Source organism: Piliocolobus tephrosceles, chromosome 7, assembly GCF_002776525.5.
Source record: "Piliocolobus tephrosceles isolate RC106 chromosome 7, ASM277652v3, whole genome shotgun sequence".
Classification (NCBI taxonomy): Eukaryota; Metazoa; Chordata; class Mammalia; order Primates; family Cercopithecidae; genus Piliocolobus; species Piliocolobus tephrosceles.
This window is the reverse complement of record NC_045440.1, coordinates 122,527,157-122,546,576: the sequence shown is the minus strand read 5'-3', so window position 1 is coordinate 122,546,576 and position 19,420 is coordinate 122,527,157. Positions and strand designations below refer to the sequence as shown.

The following is a 19,420-nucleotide window of genomic DNA, read 5'->3' as shown; positions in this document are numbered from 1 at the left end:
AAGGTCAGCCTAGAAAGTTGAGATTAATCTGAGTCAGTAAAAAATTTAGAAAGGCAATCATAAAAATGAGGACAATAAATTTTGAAGTACAGATTAAAAATGAAATTAGTTCAAGTGAGGTGGATCATTGTATCTCCATTTTAAAAAATTCCAGGACATGCTCACAAATTTGATAGCATATCTCTAGAGGAGGAGAAAATCTTAGTAGCTAATGGTGGAAATCGATATTAAGAAAAAGTGGTACTTACAGGAATACGGAGTAGTAAAGAGAGACAAACTGTAAAAAGTAGTAAGTTTTATTAGGCAGTTTTTCATGCTTAATGCAACAAACATCGAGAAGGTGTCTATAATATATAATAGACATTAAGATAAATAATGCTAGGGTTAAATACTAGGGTCCCGACAGAGCTTATTTTATTCAAACAAACAAACCCAGTGAACTTTTCATTCATTTGTTCTCCCAAGAGGTTCAGAGTCTATGAGGGGAAACAGAGAAGCTAATCAGATATGACAGTGAGTACAGTGATAAAGGTATGTATTAGGTGCTATATACCCGAGCCTTACTGGAGGAATTAGCATGAAGTAAATAAGGTTAGTTAACCCTATCATTTCCAGACTATTACTTTTTCAACATTTCTGGACATTCATCCACTTTGGGGCTCATAGTCATACTAAAAACTCTTGAGCCTTACTTGTCTTCATCATCTACTATGTTCCCAAGTTATGTAGTCTTATTGTATTCAAGGGTTAAGACTGTGCTTAAGATCATTAGCTTTAACTCTTCTAGGTGGAATCCCATCAAGATTTACACATCTAAATCTAGGGAAGTGCAAAATCTAGAATGACCATTAAAAAACAAGTTCTTCAATGCTGGACTTATTCATGGCAGCGACTTACCCTCTCCCTCCACTTCTGCTATCTCCACAGAGCAATACAAGACATAGATGAGATCTTAATCACATTTAGCATAGCTGCATCTCAAAAATTTTGAAGTCCAACATCCCACTTTCTGGCTATACCTTTCTGTCTCTTTAACTACTGGTTTGAGGAAGTTGATACAGATAGGGACAGATCCATGATGCATTTTATCTGAAGCTTATACGATTTGAAGGGACTTCTTTGAGAAAAGGTACAAAATTAAAAATGGAAAAGTGGTTGTAAAAATGAATATCTATCATAAGAAATAAAAACAAATCACTAAATTTTAAAAGTAGACCAATGACACATTACAAAATTCACTAAACATCATAATATTTTAATCAATAAATGAATTATTGTGCCTTGAAAATGCTTTTATTCATAATTATTAGCTATTTATGTTTGGCTGCATTCATATTGCTACTTTATCTGTCCACACATTTCTAATATCATGTATAAGAGATGATAGAGGGATAATGTAGTCAGACAATCTTTCCCTTAGCACAGTTAACCAAAAATTATTTTATTAAACTTCACTTACTGAAAAAAACCACAAAGAAAAGTTTGCCAACACAAAGATTCAGCTTGAAGACTTTGTACAGAATAAAATACCCATGTAACCAATACCAAGATCCTCAAGCAGCCGCTTTTGTGTCATCTGCAGATTATTATAGCCCTCCTTTCTAAAGATCACCATACTGACTTAGAACTGTGTTACAAGTTTTCAAGCTATAAATTTTTCATGTTGTTGAAATTTCTATAAATAGAACCATTTGGCATATAGGAATTTTCTGTATAGAATATTTTCCCCAGTACTGTGTCCATATCTTCATTCATTTTTTTGCATATTGAAATAGTGTATTTATTTCCATGGTATGGTGAAGCCAAGTATGAGAGTTTTAGTTGTTCTGCATCCTTGTCAACACTAGATATTGTCAGTCGTTTTTATTTTAGCCATTTTGGTTAGTATGCAGTACTATCATAGTTTAGTCAAATTTCTATCACCCTGATGAGGTTGACACTTTTTAATATATTTATTGATCATCTGAATATGTTCTTTTGTTAAGTGACTATTCTTCTGACCTTTTTTATTCTTTTGAGTTGTCAGTCATTTTTCTTACTGATTTGTATAATCTCTTTGTATGTTTTACATATAAGCCCTTTATTGAATACAAAGGTAGCACATAGCCAACTCTGTGGTTTCCTTTTTTGTTCTCTGAGAAGTATCTTTTAATGAATACAAACTCTTTATTTTATTTTATTTTTGAGATGGAGTCTCACTCTGTTGTCCAGGCAGCAGTGTGCAGCAGTGTGATCTTTGCTCACTGCAATCTCTGCCTCCCTGGCTCAAGTGATTCTCCCACCTCAGGCTCCCAAGTAGCTGGAATTACAGGCATACGCCACCATACCCAGCTACTTTTTGCATTTTTAGTAGAGATGAGGTTTCGCCATGCTGGCTAGGCTGGTCTCGAATTCCCGATCTCAGGTGACCTGCCTGCCTCGGCCTCCCAAAGTGCTGGGAGTACAGGCGCGAGCCACTGCATCTGGCCAGAAGTTCTTTATTTTGATAGACTTCAATTTGTTAACTTTTCTTACATGGTTAGTCTTTGTCATATCCTGTTTAAAAATGTGTTGGTTACCATACGATCAAAAATATAGACCTCTATATTAACTTCCAGAGGCGTTATTGCTTTACCTTTCAAATTTAGGTCTCTCAGATTTGGGTTTACCACCAAATTTAGATCTATAAACCATTGATTTTAGGTACAGTGTTAAGTATGGGATCGAGATTATTATTTTTATACATGAATAACCAATAACTCAGTACTATATATTGATTAGCTTGTGACTTCCATTACAAAATAGTATCAACTTTGCATAAATCAAGTCTGGTAGTCTGTTTCTGGACTCTTCCTATTAATTCATTTGTCTGTCTCTTCATGAAATCACACTATTCTAACGGTTTAGTTTCCTAATCAATGTATGAACTCAAACTCAGTAATTTAAGTCTTCTACTTTTGTTTTTATTTTTCATTTTTTCAAGATTGTCTTGGGTATTCTTGGTCATTTTCATTTACACATACATTTTGAATTGGCTTATCAATTTCTAAAAGAACACTTGTAGGAACTTTTTTTTTTTTTTTTTTATTTTGAGATAGAGGTCTCACTCTGTTGCCCAGGCTAGAGTGCAGTGCTGGGATCTTGGCTCACTGCAACCTCTGCCTCCCAGGTTCAAGTGATTCTCCCACCTCAGCCTTCCAAGTAGCTGAGATTACAGGCATGCACCACCATACCAGGCTAATTTTTGTATTTTTAGTAGAGACGGGGTTTCACCATGTTGGCCAGGCTGGTCTCAAACTCCTGATCTCAGGTGATCCATCTGCCTTGGCCCCCAAAAGTGATAGGATTAAAAGCATGAGCCACCATGCCTGGCCCGCTTCTGGGATTTTGATTGAGATAGCATTGAGTCAATGGATCAATTTGGGAGAGAACTGGCAGATCAACAATATTGAGTCTCTGAACCCATTAACATAGTTTTACCTTCATTATCTTAGATATTCTTTAATTTCTTTCATTGTCATTATGTGGAGTTTATTGTGGAGGGCTTGTAACTTTTGTTGGATTCATTTTTACGTATTTACTTATTTTGACACTATTATAAATGGTCTCTTTTTAAATTGTTTCTATGTAGAAACAAAATTGATTTTTGTATGTCAAGCCATCTAAAAAACATATCAATACAAATAGATTATCTATAGATTCTTTTGTACTTTCTAAGTATACAATCATGTTCTCCACAAATAATAATGCTCAAATTCCTTTATTTTCAATTATTATGATTTTTATTTTTCTTTCATTTTTTGCTGTGGTTAGAACCTCACGCATAATGTTGATTAGAATTGCTGATAGAGGGCTATGCTAATTTAATTCCCAGTCTCAGGAGATAAGTGTTCAGTATTTTATTATGGAGTATCATTTTTAAGTAGATTTTTGTTGTTGTTGGTATTCCTTTACAAATTATGTTTCCTTCTATTTCTAATTTGCTAATAGTTTTTAAAAACATGAATAGGTATAGGTTTAATTAAGTGTTTTCTGAAGTAGTATTTCTGGAGTTCTAACTGGGAATATAGGGGCATTTCCTGGGCCACTCCTTTTTGGCAGGCCTTGAATATGAATCCAGTTTCAGCAACTTTCTGCTCAAGCCTGTTAGCCACTTAGGGCTGCCCCACTTACGAACTGGTGAATGACTTGGAAGGGAGGTAGTACAGAATGCATCACTTGCCTTAGTATGATTCCCTTCTCCTCCAGATCATGGCCTCTAAAGTTCTATTCATTTTGGTTGCATTGTCATACCTTCAAATATGTATTTAAATTTTTTTTTGGACCCAGCTAGTCACACTTAGCAGAAGGATTAATGTAAGCAGGCAAATCCCTTATGGCCTATAGCAGAAGCCTGAATTTTGTCTTTATTAGTAGTAGTGTCAGATTTTTCTTTCAGCATTACAACTTGTTATTGGTAATATATGTCAATTAATAATATTATCAATCTTGAGAATACACTCTATAAAGTAGTTTTCATATATAAGCTGTTAGATTTGGAAACTTTTTTTCCACAGACTAGCTCTGGCCCTGTATATTTCAACCATTGCTTCTTTTCCACAACCTGCACATTTCGTGGGCTGCATGCCCCAGGACACATTGATATGATGATCTGAACTCTGGCTCAGCACTTTGCATCCTGGCTTTGGATAGAGCTGCATAGTAAGTGGTAGGAGTATTCTTGGAATCTATTTCTACACTGGAATTGCTGGCAATAGGTATAAATGGAAGTCACATCAAACTATGTAAAGATATCTCATTAACTCCAAACTAAACGTTTCTCCCTCAAGCTCCTTTTAGCTAGCTCCCAAGATTCTCATATCCACTCCAAAACTGCCCAGTACAAGAAGGATGATGAGGGAAGCTGGGGCAGAAGGAGAGAGCAGTCTTAACCTGTGCTTTTTCAATGGGGCAATATCACTTAAGGATGCACAAGTTAGTTTTTAGGAGATGGAATTGTACACTTTTAAAAATATACGAAGCACAAACTTACACAGAATACCTAAATAAATATATCATCCATGGGTAGTATTAAAAATTCATGGGGAAGGGCAATTAGAAAAGAAATATGTCTTAAAAGCCTTGCTAGGGGAGTAGTAACTTTAAAAAATGTTAGGGAGCACTATTTTAATCATTTGAGGTGAATCTGTCTTACTTCACAAATTTTATCGAGGTATATGACCATGTGAACCCGTTGCTGTGGCTTTTATCTGCGTCTTGGGAAGGACTGAAACATGTGAGGACTCTTCATGGTAAAACCATCACAGACACACACTGCGGCAGGACTTCTGAACCATGGGAGGCTCACATGGCTCTTCCCCAGCTATAAGGATTTCAACCACAGGGAAATACACAATATAACCCACCAGATCAGAAACACCCATAGCAATTTCTCTTCAGTGGCACTGCCTTTCATCCCCGTCTCTGAATGCAGGCTGAAGGGAATATCTCAAATGAGTGAGTTGGAGAGTGGAGAAAGAGGGAGCACTGAGCCACAGGATGAGAAGAGAGAGGCCACAGCCTAAGCTCAGACTACAGTCTGTCAACCTGCCTGCAAGGACATACCACTGGACAAGTAAGCCACATGCTTAGTTATGCAGCTGCTCAAGCATTTACAAAAAGATGGAGGGTACATCAAGGCTACAGAAATTATATTACCCATGGGACTGAGCGTCCCCTAATCTTTTTTTGTACAAGCATCTGTTGCATCTCTCTCTAGTGCTTTTTGCCTATTTCCATAATGTTACCATTCTTCAAGACCTATGTCTGTTCTTTTGCATATCAATCTTGCCTTACTCTCCAATATGAGTCCTGGAGTAGTCATGTTATTCAGTATTATACTTATTTTTTTTTTTTTCTTTGAGATGGAGTCTCACTCTATATCCCAAGCTGGAGTTCAGTGACATGATCTTGGCTGAATGCAAACTCTGCCTCCCAGGTTCAAGCGATTCTTGTACCTTAGCCTCCTGAGTAGCTGGGATTACAGGCATGTACCACCACACTGAGTTAATTTTTGTATTTTTAGTAGAGATGGGGTTTTGCCATCTTGGCCATGCTGGTCTCGAACTCCTGACCTCAGGTGATCCACCCATCTCAGCCTCCTAAAGTGTTGGGATTACAGGCGTGAGCCACTGCGCCGGACCTTTAATTCTTTTTAAGAAAGTTCTATCTTCCTGAATAGTCTATGAATCTCTTGGAATAAAATTATATGTTCATTCAGTTTTATATCTCTAAACTAAGTAAAACAATGCTTGCTTAAATTATTGAATATCAGGAGCAATTAGAACCTGCTACCATTGTGGGGCTTTGTGAGAGGAGGATAGGGAAGGAATGCTTAGACAATACAGAGGTGACTGTCTCTGTTTTCTAATAATCAGGCTTTAATGATGTACAAGATCAGGGCCAGGTGCGATGGTTCATGCCTGTAATCCCAGCATTTTGGGAGGCCAAGGTGGGCAGATCACTTGAGATCAGGAGACAGAGACCATCTTGGCTAGCACAGTGAAACCCCTGTTTCTACTAAAAATATAAAGAAACAGCTGGGCATGGTGGTGGGCACCTGTAGTCCCAGCTACTTGGGAGGCTGAGGCAGGAGAATTGCTTGAACCTGGGAGGCAGAGGTTGCAATGACTCGAGATCCCACCACTGCACTCCAGCCTGGGTGACAGAGTGAGACTCCATCTCAAAAAAAAATTTAAAAATAAATAAATAAATAAATAAAAATCAGGACATGACTGAAAACAAATGGGTATCCACATATATGCTCCAAGTTTCTATCCTGTTAACAGATCATAGGCACAGAATTTTTGGTTAATCCACTCAGATTAAAAAAGAAAATTTTACTGTCCTCTGACTACTTTGTATTTTATTAATAATTGTGTATCATTTTGATCATAGCAAGGATTTGTAGCCAACAAGTAGATCCCAGGAGATTATTCAACATAAAGACTATCAGACCTTGATGCTTGATTCTGTTTCCAAAATCTTGTTTCATTTTTTTTTTTTTTTGAGCTGTGAGATATATTGCTTATATATGGAAGGAAGAGACAAACTATGAAGATAGAATTATTAATTTAAAAGAAGAAAAAGGAGACATTTTCATGATACAAAACACCTTAAAACAATTAAGGGTATCCTCAATTTGCTTTATTTATTTATTTATTTTAGAGACAGGGTCTTACTGTGTCACCCAGGCTGGAGTGCAGTTGTGTGACCATGGTTCACTGCAGACTCAAACTTCTGGGCTCAAACGATCCTCCTATGTAGTTGGGACTATGGTTGTGTGCCACCATGCCCAGCTAATTAAAAAAAAATTAAATCAGGAAACAATAGGTGTTGGAGAGGATGTGGAGAAATAGGAACACTTTTACACTGTTGGTGGGATTGTAAACTAGTTCAACCATTATGGAAAACAGTATGGCGATTCCTCAAGGACCTAGAACTAGATGTACCATATGACCCAGCCATCCCACTACTGGGTATATACCCAAAGGATTATAAATTATTCTACTACAAAGACACATGCACACGTATGTTTATTGCGGCACTATTCACAATAGCAAAGACTTGGAATCAACCCAAATGTCCATCAGTGACAGACTGGATTAAGAAAATGTGGCACATATACACCATGGAATACTATGCAGCCATAAAAAAGGATGAGTTTGCGTCCTTTGTAGAGACATGGATGCAGCTGGAAACCATCATTCTTAGCAAATTATCACAAGAAGAGAAAACCAAACACCGCATGTTCTCACTCATAGGTGGGAACTGAACAATGAGCTCACTTGGACTCGGGAAGGGGAATATCACACACTGGGGCCTATCATGGGGAGGGGGGAGGGGGGAGGGATTGCATTGGGGAGTTATACCTGATATAAATGATGAATTGATGGGTGCTGACGAGTTGATGGGTGCAGCACACCAACATGGCACATGTATACATATGTAACCTGCACGTTATGCACATGTACCCTAGAACTTAAAGTATAATAAAAAATAAAAAAATAAAAAAATAAAAAATAAAAAAAAAAAATTTTTTTTTCTTTTGTAGAGACTGGGTCTTGTTCTGTTGTCCAGACTGATTTTGAATTCCTGGCTTCAAGGTATCCTCCTACCTTGGTCTCCCAGGGTTGGGATTACAGGGGTGAGCCATTGCACCCAGCCTCAATTTGCTTTGAATTGCTACTGGAGAACAGTAAGATGCAACTTACCCTTCTTGCCAATGGGCCCAGTCTTGCCAATATTGCCCTGATCTCCTATATCACCCAGTTCTCCTTTAATTCCTGAAAAGCAAACATGTTATCTTTTTATCATAAGGTTTTATCTTCCCTTGAAACATGGCTAATGTAATATTCACTTGAAAGAAATACCAAAAAGTGTATCCTTCTGCCAGTGATAACTAGTATATATCCCATGCTCTATTGTCTAGTTTAACAGACGTATAGTGTATGTATTAAAATTAACATGTGAGTGCTATGAATATATACTATGGACATGATGATATTAAAATACTTGCTGATATAGTATTTCTGGAAGGACTATGGCAGAGGATGTTTAGAAGAAAGGTTAGAGAAGGGCCGGGTGAAAGTATTCTTGACTCAATGCTGGTTTTTTTCTTCTTTAGTTACATTCTGTCTTCCTTTTGGAATTCTATTTCTTCTCTCTTTTAAAACAAGATTTGACACTCGTGCCACTTAAAAACAGGGTGGGGAACATGCAGTCATAAAACCTAATGATCAAAGAAACATCAGACATGGTCCTGCTGAATTTTCTTTCAAAAAACTATGGTCAGGAATCACTGAGCTCTTCCAATATTATTTCTTTTTATAAAGATCTAAAAAAAATTGCCAATTGAAAATCTTTATTTTCTAAGAATAATTTTGTAATTGACATTCATATTTACAGACAGGTTTAAGTCAGCATTTCCCAAATTGAGGTCTCACAGGTCTGTGAGTCTCTCTTCCTTTTAAATTATTCAAGATTTAAAAATAAGTGGTCTAGGGCAGCCCTCTTTTCGCAATTGACGAGAAATATTTTAAGTGTTCAGAAGGTGCACACAAACACATCACAACCCAGAAGCTATATTTTGGTAAGGCCAATGCCCAGCTTTGTGAGTGAAGACACTTTCTAATCACCTCTGTGTTACTCTCTTCATGTTTAATCCCACTTCTCCCATCCCCCACCATTTCCCCACTGTGTTATTCTTTTGTATTATGAAAAGGGCGGGGGAGGGGGGAATTAAAGAAATAAGGAGATCTTGGGGAAAGATGAATAGATCAATGAATCAGGTAGCTCTTTTTGTTTCTTTTTATCTTCCTCCTTAAACTCTACGCCAGCTTAAAAAAAATGCTGCTTAGCAGTGGCTTTAGAAGGGAGACACAGGTATGAACACAGCTCTATAACACATCGTTTCTTAATATTCTCAGAGACTGCTTTTCCCTGGGGCTCCCAGTGTCCCACACCAGCCAGCCCTAAGAATGCAACTTGAGAAACTCAGAGTCTTGTTGACAGGTAGTCTCAGAGGGGCATTCAGATGGTGAGTTAATTCATGTGCGAAATATATTTCAGGCATTGTTGGCGCAGAGGGCATTATGAAAGCTGCTAATTTCCAGGGCAAGGGCCAGGAGAGAAAGAAGAGCAATTATGATATTGAAATGTCAGTTTCACATCATTTTAGTTACCTTTCGGCCCCATGCGTCCCACTTTGCCATGCTTTCCCTCTTCTCCTGGATCTCCTTTTTCACCATCATCTCCTTTTGAAACAGAAAATGAGACATAATGAAGCATCTCGAATAGTTACATGACCACATTCTCCCAGGGGAAGGTGGAGATGGTTACACTCCTTCCCTCAGCTCAGTGCTTGCCTCACAACCCAGCTGTGAGTATGGACATATGTTCACATGGACTTGACACTCAGGTGAAAGGAAGAAACTTCCAGTATATTTTATTTTTTACTTTTCTCCACATCCAACTCTATGTTTGAAGAAATATCCTTGTTGCCGAATTGAGATGTTTGGCCTGACAAATCTTTATTCTTGCTGTAGAATCTAGCAAATTATTGATGGACAATGAACATAAAACTTACACACATACACACACACACACAGAGGTACACATAACTTATTACTCTCTGACTGCATGCTTGGGAACCCCAAAATTGTAGGCATGACCTAGGAAGCTAAGAACAGGAGACTAGGGATGGGGAAGCCACAAAGCAGTTTTCTGTGAGTGGCAACAGTCTTAATCATAGGCAACTGTAGCTCCAGCACCTTGAAGAATTAAAGATTGAATGAATGGTTTAATGAACAATGCCCAGACTGAGAATCAGGGGTCTAGGATTTTAATGCCATGTTAGGCACTGATGGGTTGAACAAATCTTCAACAGGCCAGTGATTGAGTTTATTGACTTTGGACTAGGACAGATTTGACTGAAGTCTCAGCTCCACCACAAACTATCTGGAGAAATTTGAGTACAGAATTCACTTTTCTCTCCAGCAAATAGATCTAATAACACCTACTGGAGCGGGCTTTTAGGTAGGTCAAATGAGACAACAGAGATAGAACACCTGGGATACAATTGGTGCTTAGCAATGATGGCTGCTGTTTTTGTTTCCTTTATGCTTCCTTTCCTAAATGTGGGGATAGTATCTGCTCTCCACACCTCACTCCGTTGTTTTAGGATCAACAAGGTGAGCATGTGAATGTGCTTTGAAAACAAAGAGCACAACATACACGATATTATGACCAGACGCCTGCATTATCACCACAGCAATCTCATGGCAAGAAAAAGCACTGTCCATCAGCAGAGGAAAGGAGGAGAAACAAAACCTTCTAAAGACAAAAATGAAGTTCTTGGGATTAGACAATTTGAGTGTGAGAAACTTGTGTTGTTCATTGATTTATCCAGGAAAAAAACACCACCAGAGATTTTCCCTCTTTTTATTTTTATTTTTTCTGAGTGCAGAATGTTGAGATTTTAAATGAAAGCAAGCACAATGTATGGAAGAGTTGGATTTCCAGGTTGTGAGATTGATCAGACATTGAAATACTTCACAAAGGAAGCTATAAATGCCTCCTAGGATGGTTTTCAAAAAAGAATGCACAGGTGATATCTGTGGTCAGACCAGAGGGGAGAATTAGGTGAACTAGATGACATTTTTCTTCTTTTTCTTTTCTTTTCTTTTCCTCCCTCCCTCCCTCCCTTCCTTCCTTCCTTTTTTCCTTCCCACTATCCTTCCTTCCCACTATTCCTTCCTTCTTTCTCTCTCTCTTTCTCTCTTTCTTTCTGACAGTGTCTTTCTTTGTCACCCAGGCTGGAGTGCAGTGGTGTGAACACAGCTCATTGCAGCTTCAACCTTCTGAACTCAAGTGATCTTCCTGTAGATGACATTTTTCTAGCTAAAGTTAACAGTGAATATCTATTGAGCAATTATAAAGTCAGTCAAGCACAAGCTAAGGACTTGACATATAGTTATCATAGCAATTCTAGGAGATGGAAACTCTTATTGCTCTATTTTATGAATGAAAAAAAATGAGACTATGTGGTTAAGTTGCTTGCCTATTGTCATAGAGCTTTTTAGTAGTCAAATGAGGATTCAACAACATGTACGTTTCTATTCCTCTAGAATCCTCATGGTACACAGTTGTATCTTTTGGCCTAGGTTCTGTGACTCTTAGCAGATAGTGGATTTTACAGAATTTGGCATTCTGTCAAATTTTTCAGGGAGAAGAGGGGAGTTGCACAAAGAGTGATAGTTTTTGTTTCCTTTTATACAAGAAAGATAATGGGAGAAAAAAAAAACCCAACTTATTCCTTAATGACTTTATTCACAGGAAGTGTTTCCTTGGGATAGGGATAGGGTAGCATAACTGAGACACCACTTTGCCATTCACTGATGGACTTTGGAAAGTCCTTTAACTTTTCTGAGCTTTTTTTCATGCATTCATAGAATAGACAAAAGTTACACTTTTTTTTTTTTTTCCCCCCAGAGGGTGTTTAGCAAAGGTAAAGCTAGAAAAGCATTTTCCTTCAGGAAGTCCTTTCTAACACTCCCAGACTGGGTTAAATTCTCCCTCTAATTACCTTTGTGGCTTAAAAATAACACTTTAAACCAAACGTGTTGGTGTATCTCCACTTATCTCTTACATCTCCCTGTGACCCAAAGCATGGTAGGATCATAAGTGATTTATTCTAGCATCTCCAGAATTTAGCACAGTGCCTGGCTCTGGTGTTTAATAAATGTAGTTGAACTGAGTACACTTTGTGTGAACCATAAGACATTCTACAAATATAATAATACTGTTTATCAAATACTTTGTGCCAAAAATGTTCTCAGCACTTGACATACAATGTATCATTTGATTCCCACAGCAAGCTTTGAGATGTGTACTATCCTTTGCTCCATTTTACAGAAGAGGAAATGGGGTCACAGAGAGGTTAAGTAACATCCAGGTCACATAGCTCATAAGTGGTAAAGCCAGGATTTAAACGAGGGTCATGTGTCCTCCTAGCCCATGTTCTGAACAAGCTGGATGATTTAGAGCAAATTCCTGCCTTAGCATTTCTGGGTCTTGGATTGCTCTTCTGTACAATGGGACTAGTGATGTGCGTCCTGCTCATGAAAAGGCAAGATCAAAAACAAGCATGTATGTGAAGCCCTTTGAGAATAAAAATGCCACATAGATGTGACTTATTGGTGCCATTATTCTTTCTCCTTCCTTCTTCCCCTTCTATAAGCTTTCCCATTCATTTTCAAGCAAGTGTCTTAACTGGAGGCAGCCAGTTGAGTGACTTAGTCATCTACTGCTCCCTGGTGGCTATTGATGGAGATCTGGGAGGGTGAAATAGGATTATTTATTATTCTTGACCCATGTGACTGCATTGCAGGCTGGTGGCCAAGCAGGCTGCGGGCAGAGATGAAGCAAACAACTTGAGTTCTAGCCTTCAGCGTGGGTCCTGGGTTTGTTTGATCTTTGGTACTTGCTTTAATGAGAACAGAAGGGAGATGTAAAAACAAGCTTTGGCTAGGGCCCCCCCACCTGGCTCACAGTTGTTTGTTTTTATATTTATTAGATGAGTAGGACAATTTGGACTATTTTACTTCATTTAGAAATAGCCACTTGTATTTGAAAATTAAGTGAAAAGCTATAAACTGAAATGAATTAATTTCAATTTTACAAAAATGATTTGCTTTGCTCACACCCCCTCTCCAAGCCACCAGCAGAATTCCAAAGAGTACACATTTGACCACATTTTCTTAGATAGGACTTTCCCCCCGCAATTAGCAAAAAATCTTTTAAAATTGAATTCTAGTTGGAACCCAGACCAGTACCCTTTGCTCAAAGGAAATACTTATTGAAAAGTTGTGAATTGTTTTGGAGATGCTAAAAATAATTAATTAAAGTCCTTTTCTCATTGTCAAAACAATCTTATAGACTGGGGAGTTGTTAGTAACCTTTCTCCTGATCAGTCTTAGAATTGAATGGGATAGGCTGGGCACAGTGGCTCACGCCTGTAATCTCAGCACTTTGGGAGGCTGAGGCAGGTGAATTGCTTGACGTCAGGAGTTCAAGAACAGCCTGACTAACATGGTGAAACCCCGTCTAAGAATATAAAAATTAGCTGGGCATGGTGGCAGGTTTCTGTAATCCCAGCTACTCAGTAGGCTGAGCAGGAGATCACTTGAACCCAGGAGGTGGAGGTTGCAGATTGTGCCACTGCACCTCAGCCTGGGTGACAGAGCGAGACTCCGTCTCAAAAAAATAATAATTAAAATAAAAGAATTGAATGGAATAGGTGGTATGTTGTGCTTTCTTAACAAGGCAAGAACTCCTGCCTAAAATATATCCTTCCCACTCCTACTTACAGTTTCTTCCCATCTATGCCAATTGCATCCTCATTGTTGGAAATTTCAGTAGTCATCAATTATGCCCCATACCTCTTACATACATGACATGTACCAATAGAGTCATAAAACAGACTACTGCCTAGTACTTTCACTTCCCCAATCTCAACCTCATCACTTCACTGAAATCTTCAGGCCTCATTGGGACCTGCTATTGTTTGCCTTCTCCCCATTCACCCATTTAACATTCTCTTGGTGCCTTCACCTACCCAACCTGCCTATTCCTGGCTATCCTGAATTCTTTCAAGTCAGCCACTTCTGCACAGCTTTCCCTAAGGTAACGAAAGTGCAATGCCTTGGTTAAGAGCACTCTGCAACAGGCCATTTTGTTTCTTCAAATCTCAGTTTTCTCATCCATAAATGGAGAGAATAGTCCCAACCTCATAGGATTGCTGTAGATTAATGGAGACAGTGGATGAAAAGTGTTCAACACCATGCCTGGCTCAGTTGGTAAACTCATCATTGTCTGCTTTAATGAGAATAGAAGTACATAAGTGATTATTTCTTCATATTCACTACCTCAATCTCTATTATATAATCATTACTTACTCTTTTACTTGGCTGTATGTTTTTCTACCCTTTATTGTAAAACTTTTCCACATAATTAAAGATAAAAACCCATTACTGAGATTTACCAATCTGCACATTGTCATTGCTTCATGTATTTATTTTTGATATATATATATATTTTATTTTTGCTATATATTTTTAAAAAAGTAAATTACAGACATTAACATATCTCCCTTAAAAACTTCAGTGAGTGATTCTAAAGAGTAAGAACAAACTCCCATATAAACATATTATCGTTATATCAATCTTGCTTTTTAAAGGGCTGTAGGCATTTGAGAAAGTCACCTTGATAGACTTCTGTGATCTTGTTCATCTCAAGCCCACACTGCTGTGCTATATATAATCTCACACAAGGAAGAAATGAGTACTTAGAAGAGAAGTAGACATTCAGAGGAGTAAGCCTAAATCCTCTGAAAACAAATCATGACAAATAATTCCATTTTCTCTTCTGAAAGAACTAATAGATCAAGAAACTGCCTTGGACACAGTTGTTGGAAGAATAAAAATTTCCACTGGTGATTCACAGAAGGGAGTCATTCCTGGAAAGTTGGGATGACATATTGATGAAGCCCCGGAGAGGGTCCTGACCTTGCATATTCAGGAGTCAAATCTTAATCACATTGCTTCTCAGCCCTGTGAACTTAGCTATGATATTTAAACTCTCAGTGCTCCCATTTTCTTATCTATAATTGGAAATAACTAGAATGCTTACCTGTTCTAGAGTCTCCCATCCTGGGGGTTGCTCCCTCACTCTGAGACCCACGCTACTTCGATTTACTTTAATAACTTTGTGATAGAAATTTAGGGGAAGCTTTCTTTGTATTTCTTTTAATAAAAACATAAAAAGCAAGCAAGCATGGATTTTGAATGAAGACTGATCTGTAGACATTATAGGTTTGTAACCATCATTGTTGTGAGGCAGGTTATCTGTGGAAAACGGAGGCCCAGACCCTGGCAACGTTGCTCAAGAACAAATAAACAACAGTGTGCTTCTCGGGAATAGAAAAAAAATAAGTACATGATAGTGGGGCAAGGGTCTTCTAAGAGATTTTTCTGAGATTCTATCTAATGTGCTTTGGCTGTGTTCCCACCCAAATCTCATCTTGAATTGTAGCTTCCACAATTCCCATATGTCATGGGAGGGACCTGGGGAAAGATAATTGAATCATGGGGGCAGGTCTTTTCCATGCTTTTCTTGTGGTAGTGAATAAGTCTCACGGGATCTGATGGTTTTATAAAGAAGAGCTCCTCTGCACATGCTTTCTTGCCTGCCGCCGTGTAAGATGTTCCTTGTTCTTCCACCATAATAGCGAGGCCTTCCCAGCCATGTGGAACTGTGAGTCAATTAAATGTCTTTCCTTCATAAATTACCCAGTCTTGAGTATGTCTTTATTAGCAAGGTTAGAACAGGCTAATATGGTATCCTAACATTATCTTATGTTGAATGTGCAGGAAATAAGATTTTTCATATAAAACAATTAGCACTTTTCCTAACACATTTAAAGTATTCAAAAATGTTGTTTATTATTGGCTTAAAGTAAGGACATGGTTTAAAAAGAACCAACTGCATCTTAGTTCGTAGAAAATTACGTGTCTTTAAGGGGAAAAGCTGTCTCAGGAAGAGTCTGATAAGAAATATAGCAACCCCTTACAAAGAAGCGATTTGCCAAGGAACTCCACCTTTAGGAACCATGTGTGTATTGGCAGACAGGGCACTCATTCAAGTTGCCTCTGAAAGCTCAGAACAATGGACAAAATAGGAATTTTATAGTCACACGTACTTAGGCTCAACTCCTGAATTTACTGTCTAACAGCTATTTAATCTTATACTAAATAATTTATACTTACATTTTAATGTAATAGATAACTGAATTTAATAAATTATTTAATTTTAATAATTTTATTAAGTAATTTGTCAAATTATTTGATAAATTATTTAAACTTACATTAAATCTTACACTAAATAATTAACCTTCCTGCTTTAGTTTCCTATCCGGGAAAATGGGGATGATGACCCTTTTCTTATGGAGTTACCTAAAAATTAAGTAAGATTATGGATGGTAAAATTCATCAAAGAGCCCCTTGCATGGAATGTGCTCTCACTGATGCATAAATATTGCAACCATAGTGAGCGTCTTTTGTTTTCATATTCTTGGTATCCACTCTCTGGGCTTCAGGTAACAGCTCCACAGTTTTCTGTAGGAAATCACACTTACTCATTCTCAATCCATATGGTTTAGACCATATCCATAATAATTCATTCAGCAATTCACGTGTGACCCAATAAGAGCCCACGAGTCTCATTTTGAGGATTTTATTTAGAACTTTCAAAAATGGAGACTTGCTTTTTCTGCAGGAGTCTCAGAGAGGATAGACTATCATTGAAGAATCCGAATCTATTTTGACACCATTAAGAGAGAACCCACATTACAGTCATTATAGAGGAAAGCAGAATGGTGTGAAGACTCCGCCCAGAAGATGTGACTTGAGCAGCTGGACCTAACTCAATTTGAATCCCTTGCTGTTTCTTGAGTCTATGAATTCCCCTGCTTTTCTCTGTGTGTTTGGTTGACCAGTGTAAGTTTGGTTTGTATTGACCTCTGTCACTTGGCAACACAAACTTCTATACTAATACAACCACTTGATAATGATTAGGAGAGGTTCCTTCCCAGGAAGAGGTCAAAGCTTCAGGAAAAGATGGACAAAAAAGCAGATAATTACTGTGATAAATGCTGACAGTCACTGCTGTTGGACCATAAAGGAGGAAATACCTAACCCTACCTGCCCACACCTCAAATTCTCCACTATTCTTTGTCAAAAAGAAGTAAATAGGATCCTTTAGACTGAGCTCCACCAGAATAAACTTACATTATAAGGTAAACACAAAGAAAATAAGCTAAAATACAAATTTGTCCTTATATGAGGGCAAGCTGGTGCTAAAATGTCTTTGCCAATGAAATTTTATATGGATTTTTGTCTTCTGTTGAACTCCTCGGACCTCATCAGTTCAGCTCACGTGTTACCTCCTTTCCCAAGGAGTTTTCTCAGTACAGATTTTCCTAGCTCCATCTCCCTCTTCAATGGTCACAACTAAACTAACTCCCTGTAGGGTAATCCCCTCTCACTTTACAGCGTCCTATTGCATTGTGTCATAGGTGATAAGACAGGTCAGGGATGATAGACTGTATTCCTAAACTTGGCACAGAATCTGAGAATCTGTAAATAGGTGATTGCTCAATAATTGTTTTCAAAATAAAAGGAGTAACATCCTTAAAGACAAGGTAGATAAATGTGAGCTTAATGACAATACAGCCAAATGAGTTTGTAATTGATTGAAATGTCTTTCTCAATAATGGCTGATTAATGGATTGACTCCAGCCTGCTGGGAGGTCTGTGCTGATGGCCAATAATCTCATAAGGCAGCCCAGGAGGCAAATACACACACCACTGCCTCTACTGCTTCTGTCCACTCCATATTCTTGTTTCTTCTTCCAATTTACCTTTGTCTCTCAATATTACAGTCATGGTCTAATTTCCAAGGCTCGGTACCCAAATCAGCTTCCTCACTCTCATCTTGATTCTTAATTTTCATATGTTCACTCTGTCTTTCTGTTTCCTCCCATCCCTGCTGCTGTTATTTTATGCCTTCCTGTCTTTATGCTGTAACCCTGTTCCTTACAGGTGATTCCTAAAGATTTTCAATGATGTATCTCAAGTGCCTAGATTAGTGTCTGTTCAATAAATACTTCTTGAAATATTGGTTTCCTTGAATCTGAACTTTACTTTTCCCAACTATCTTGCAAAGTAATCTTTATTAAATCATATTCTCATCATACTACTGCCCAATTCAAAATGTTTCAACAGTTCTTCTGTGTTTATAGGCCACTTCAAACTAATTAGTCTAGTATGTGAACCTTCACAGGCTGGCATCAATGGGACTTTCCCACATTATTTTCTGACATTCTGATAAATGGCTAATTTATATACACTCATTACAACCCAGGAGTTTCTCTGCTGCATAACCTTCTATTCTTGTCCAATCTGTTTATGCATTGTTCATCAAAATGTCTTTCAGTTCCCACCTCCATTGAAAAACATTTTTCTTTCATTTGCAATTAATCTATTTAGAGAAGAATCTAAAGGTCATAAAAGGAAAGATAGACATATATAGCATATAAGAAATTAGTAATATTGCAATATGCAAAGAACTTTTGAAAATTGCTTTGCAAAAAGGACAATAAAATTAAAAAATCTAAAAATATAAGCAATAAATAATAGATGAAAATGTCCAGACTATTAGAGAAATATATGTATGTATATGTATAAGTCTATGTCATATTTCATCATGGAATGTTATCATTCATTGTTCTTGGCTATTCTATTTGCAACCTAGCAAAGGAGACAACTGAGGATTTCAAGTATCCTACAGTCTCTCCTATTTGAATTACAAAGTATCTTCTTTTTGTTTTCAAGCTTATTTGGCTTAAAAAGAATGATCACTTGGAGTCTGCATTTACTTTGCAGTCATCACATGTTTGAGTAAGTGGGTGGGGGTAGGAGGGTGGGAACTAACACTGTACTTAAAGTAAAATGCAACATTAAGGTTTGTTAGGCAGGTTTCCTTCTGTCTTCACGTATCATTCATTATTAAAATGCATTCTCAGCCAGGCCCATGGAAACAAAAACAAAGAGAAATCCCATCAATTCGGGACTAAGTGGCACGCTTCTGCAATGCAATGCAGTTGTTAAGAGCATAGGATCTGGGATCAAAGCGCTTAGTTCAAGTCTGGGCTCCATCACTGACAGGGTATGGGACTTTAGCAACCCATTTAAATTCTGTAAGCCTCAATTTGCTCATCAGTAAGTCAGAATAATGAAGTGCCTCCCTCACAGGGTTGTTGTGAGGAGTAAATGTGGTCATGCAC

At 37.8% G+C, this 19,420-nt stretch overlaps 1 protein-coding gene across 1 annotated transcript in view; it reads right to left on the bottom strand.

The window, feature by feature from the left end:
• The window catches only part of COLEC10 (collectin subfamily member 10), a 38,599-nt gene that overhangs the window by 7,398 nt on the left and 11,781 nt on the right, over nucleotides 1–19,420 (bottom strand). Inside the window, exons 2-3 of the mRNA XM_023223101.1 lie at nucleotides 9,702–9,773; nucleotides 8,232–8,303 (exon numbers count right to left, since the gene is read on the bottom strand). Coding sequence (XP_023078869.1) covers nucleotides 8,232–8,303; nucleotides 9,702–9,773 — 144 coding nt within the window. The remainder of the gene's footprint in view (nucleotides 1–8,231; nucleotides 8,304–9,701; nucleotides 9,774–19,420) is intronic.